The sequence below is a fragment of the Haliaeetus leucocephalus genome, unplaced genomic scaffold (genome assembly GCF_000737465.1).
Source record: "Haliaeetus leucocephalus isolate CR32 unplaced genomic scaffold, Haliaeetus_leucocephalus-4.0 Scaffold848, whole genome shotgun sequence".
Classification (NCBI taxonomy): domain Eukaryota; kingdom Metazoa; phylum Chordata; class Aves; order Accipitriformes; family Accipitridae; genus Haliaeetus; species Haliaeetus leucocephalus.
In genome coordinates this window covers 16,731,412-16,736,075 of record NW_010973284.1, presented here as the reverse complement: position 1 = coordinate 16,736,075, position 4,664 = coordinate 16,731,412, and the positions used below count along the sequence as shown (strand labels likewise).

At 39.3% G+C, this 4,664-nt stretch overlaps 1 protein-coding gene across 1 annotated transcript in view; it reads right to left on the bottom strand.

Moving 5' to 3' along the window:
• RPL5 (ribosomal protein L5) overlaps positions 1 to 4,664 on the bottom strand; it is a 6,981-nt gene extending 2,317 nt beyond the window's left edge. Inside the window, exons 1-6 of the mRNA XM_010582755.1 lie at positions 4,608 to 4,664; positions 4,164 to 4,281; positions 3,963 to 4,078; positions 2,343 to 2,477; positions 1,562 to 1,764; positions 452 to 629 (exon numbers count right to left, since the gene is read on the bottom strand). Of these exons, the coding sequence (XP_010581057.1) occupies positions 452 to 629; positions 1,562 to 1,764; positions 2,343 to 2,477; positions 3,963 to 4,078; positions 4,164 to 4,281; positions 4,608 to 4,664 (807 nt within the window). The remainder of the gene's footprint in view (positions 1 to 451; positions 630 to 1,561; positions 1,765 to 2,342; positions 2,478 to 3,962; positions 4,079 to 4,163; positions 4,282 to 4,607) is intronic.

The window sequence follows — 4,664 nt, the reverse complement described above, 5'->3', positions numbered from 1 at the left end:
CAGTTGGGGGGGGGGGGGGAAACAATCAGTCCAGCTTAGAATGCAGTCCTGTAAGCTTAGATTTATAGGCAGAATGTTAAGCTTCACAGCAAGAAAAAAGATCTCACTTTCAAAAGATCTACAAAGGAAAAAATACTTTCTTTGCATTGATAACATACAACATGAATCACATTATTTTACATCAAGCTTATTTGCATTACTAGATAAGTCCCTACACAAGACTTATCAGCATCTCCTGTGAGCTTAGATTTATAGGCAGAATGTTAAGCTTCACAGCAAGAAAAAAGATCTCACTTTCTACAAAGGAAAAAATACTTTCCTTGCATTGATAACATACAACATGAATCACATTATTTTCCATATCAAGCTTATTTGCATTACTAGATAAGTCCCTACACAAGACTTATCAGCATCTCTGTTAATGCACAAGAGCCAGCCAGGTAAATCTTACCCCATCAGGTGTTACGTTGTTCTTTATGTACTGGGAGAACTGTTTTTTGTAAGCATCTTCATCCTCCTCCATCAGGTAACGCATATAATCTGCAACATTTTGGCCCATGATATGCTTGCGGTGAACCTCTGCATTGAATTCTTTGCTTTCTGAGTCATAACCAGGGAAACGTTTGGTACTGTGAAACAGCAGTTACAGTCAGATTAAGACATATTGCCAAACACTCTAATTCAGAGGCTAGGTTCCTCACAGAAACAACTGGTACATCAGATTTTTTACCGATAACTGAAGGACAGAACCCTCTAATTAAAAATGAAGAGATAAAGCAAATTAAGAAATAGAAGTTTTAAGTTATCCCAGCTGCCATCAGTCCCGTCTTGAAACAGTGCAGTACATCATATACACACCATGGACCAACTACAGAGTGTTCAGTCATTGGGAGTATCATCATGTAGCAGCCAAGTCAAAAAAACTGGACAATTAGTCAAGAACCACTAGGACAGCATGGGAGAGGGTAGGAAAATACACAACAGATTTTTTTTCCCCGCTGCTGCTACCAGAAAGCAGCAGTCAACTGTAATATCAGTGAGATAACACTGCCAAAAATCTTCATTTGTTCATTCATAGCTTATGACAGGAATCGTCAAAACTTCCACATGGAAATTCTAAGTACAGGTGGACTGCTCAGACCTACTATTGTACTGACAACTGTAACAAATGCCCATGGTTTTGTACCTGATATGTACAGATTTTCAGAGTGAAATTAATACACAATTTGCTGAAGACTTAAAACAAGAGACTATTAAAGGATATTTACTTAAATGCATTCAATCATTTGATGATTTTTAGTTAAAAGAACAAGATGGCTCTTTAGTTTCTGAAGTTTAATAGCATCTCTTGATAGTTGCAAGATTCCCAGCAGCACTATCAGAATTGCACTTGTGGATTAAAAAACAACCAACGAACCAACCAAAAAAACCCCACCCCAGAACCTAGGCTACATAATCATTACCACATCATAACAAAATTATTTCAACATAAAGTGACCCTGTCACATACAGAAGCATCTCAGGTTAATTCTAAAGGAATTCTTCCAAACAGACTAATTACCTATGAGGGATGGACAGACCACCATCCACTGCACCCTTCAGAGCACCAAAGACTTTGTTTCCAGTGGTAGTTCTGGCAAGACCTGCATCCAGGTAGCATGTGAAAGCGCCAGGCTTTCCATCCACGCTTTCCACATTGTATTCGTCACCAGTCACTTCAACTTGGCCTTCATAGATCTTATCAAGGCCAAATTTATTCAGAAGCTGTGGGGAAGGAAAAATAAAAAAGCAGCACTTCTCAAATTCATTCCATTTACTGACAAAATGAAGAATCACCACCACCTTAAAGCATGAATTTGCAGTAGAATCTTCATGTTTTTAACAAATTTCTTCACAAAAATTATGCACCCCATACTAATAACAAAGCTTTTAGCAACCACCACTGTAAGCACATCTGTTAAGTTTCAACTTTTTGTTCCAACAGGTACACCAGTGAACTCAAGAGCTCATATAGAAAATGGATGGATGGTGTTTACACATTTTCAAACTCTGAAAGGTACATTTCTTACATTTTTATCCTGACTCCCTCCCTCCACCAAACTTAAGTGCTGAGACTTAAAAGTGGGCTGCTGGAGTTGAAACTGCTGTCATACTTCTCACTGTGACTTGACAGTCACAAAAGGCCATCAAATCTATATGGTAAAGAGCAAAGTTATTATTTAGAGAGGCCCACAGAGTCAGATATCTATTCTAACATGCCACTTAAGAAACTGGGCTTTCCCTTCTGTAAGAAAACCAGAAAAACAGAGCAGCAGCTTCCAGACAATCTGACAGATACCTACCCTGCGTGCTAACAGCAGACCTGTACAGTACGCTGCTGCGTAATTGGTCAGGCCAACCTTCACACCGTATTTTGGCAGCTCATGGGCATAAGCAGCACAGACAATCATGTCGCCTTCGATTCTGGCATAGGCAATCTGACAACAAAACAAATGTTAGTGTTCTCACAATATTTGATTTATTGCTTCTTTGACATCTACTTAAGCTGATAGGAATTCTGTATAGAAATGTCCAGCAAACTACCAACCTTTGCATGTAAGCTCAAGGGGCTGTGTTAAAGGCACAATTAACTCAAGTACAGACGCAAAGAATTCAAACCTGTATTAGGCCAGAGAAAGTGTATGCCAGCAACAACTTTTATTTACCTCTTCACATACATCAAGAGGCCAGGAAACTGACTACAAAAGCAACCTTTCAAAGAATCATTATGGATGTGGATGGATTCTGTCCCATTTCCTGCATGTAGTTCTCATACAACACAGTATAAAACACACCTCAGAAAAATGCAAAAACCATCTGATACGGAGCTTGTGATAACATTGTTACTAACCTTATGGAATGATTTTATTAACGGGTCTGAGATTTCCATCATCTCAGGAGTCTCCTGTGAGACAGCAGTACTATCAGATGTGTTTCTACTGTTCCTTTCACATACAGAACCTTCTCCTTTTGACTCCCACACCTCCTTTCTACATCCAAAAGTTGTCCCCTTTTTGCAGGATTCCTACGTACTGGAAAGGGACTATCAGTCAGATGGTAAGCACCTGTCACCACTGATTTTTGAATTTCAAAGATAAAATAACCTCGTCAAGGTCACAAAGCTTCGTCTGAACTGACTGTAAAACCAGCACTCTCCGCTGTTCTCAATAGATAATTACTCTATGAAAAAAGAAATGACAGTTAAACTTTTCTAGCTGCTTCTTGTTTGAGCTTAACAACACGTATTTGATAGAACAAACATGCCTAAGTTTTTAACTTCAAAATTAGTCAAAACATTCTGAAAATGAAACAAGAAAGTGAACCACGGCGAGAAACAGCATATGATGCAACACAAAACTGCATACTTAATAAGCATGAAAAAAATGCCTACTATTCTTATTTGCCAGTCTCCTTTAATCTCACAGGAAAGCCATCAGAAGGCCTAGCTGCTTCATATGATCCACATAACATCATAGGAAAAAAAAAAACTCAAAAGAGAAGGCACTTTTAGATACAGTGCAATAGTCGATGCAGGTTGACAGGTCACGTAGTCAACTTTGTTGTCTTCAGTCAAGCAAAAAGGCCCTCTTTTCAAGGCACTTTAAATAAAGCAGAAAAAAATTGAAACATCTCTCCCTAAAATCTTCTACTTATCTCACCATCATTGAAACAGTACAATCTCACATTGTGAGTAACCTTGCTGAAAAATGTCAACACTAGTAAAACTTATCCTGTATCATGAATACAGTTTATAACTGAAGTTATGTCAATGTTAAAGATTGTTCTGCTCTAAGGAACTATTTTACAATATAAAAACTGCTCAGATTAAGCCTAAAAAACCGCAGGTGCTTTCACCATCCCCCTTTCAGTTTATTTCACTCAGGGAAGGCCAGTAAGTAAGAAGCAAGCACCACAGACCTTACCTGGCAAATGATGTCTCTGTTGGTAACACGCACAATCATCCTATATTTAGGGGTGTTGTACTTGTTTTTATCTTGAATTACCAAACGTTTGCGGGCATAGTAATCAGTTTTTCCCTCTGAAAAAGTGGAAAACACGTGTGAAAGAAGTAGGGATATTCACCAATGACATTTAATTATATGTTACAGGGAATTTAACGCTACCTCTCCTTCTCCTGAATTTCACTTGGTATCTCTTGAAGTATGCCTTATTCTTGACAACTTTCACAAACCCCTTGAATAAAAAATATAACCAGACGTTATTAACATAAAAGTGTGTAAGCCAAGACCATTTTCACTAAATGTGCTATGATTAAAACCGCGGTGAAATCAGGAGCAAAACGACAGGTTTCCTTATACATGTACATAAAAAAGCGTCACAAAAAAAATGGAAAAAACCCCAACGCATCAAACCCCAGAACTTCTATCCTTCCCACAGGAACTAACACACCCTTCTCCCCGTAACTTGACACGCTTTCAGGAGAAAAGCAAAAACCGTATTTGTTAGGCGGACGCCTCTCTGCAGGGGCCGGAGCACTAACCGTGCTCACTCCCAGGCTCTCCCCCACGGCCAGTTACTTATTTCTCGGGCGAGTTGTGCCACGGAGCCGATTTCTCCCGCAGCCCCCGCCGCCACTCGGCTCGGACAACGAGGCCTGCTGACAT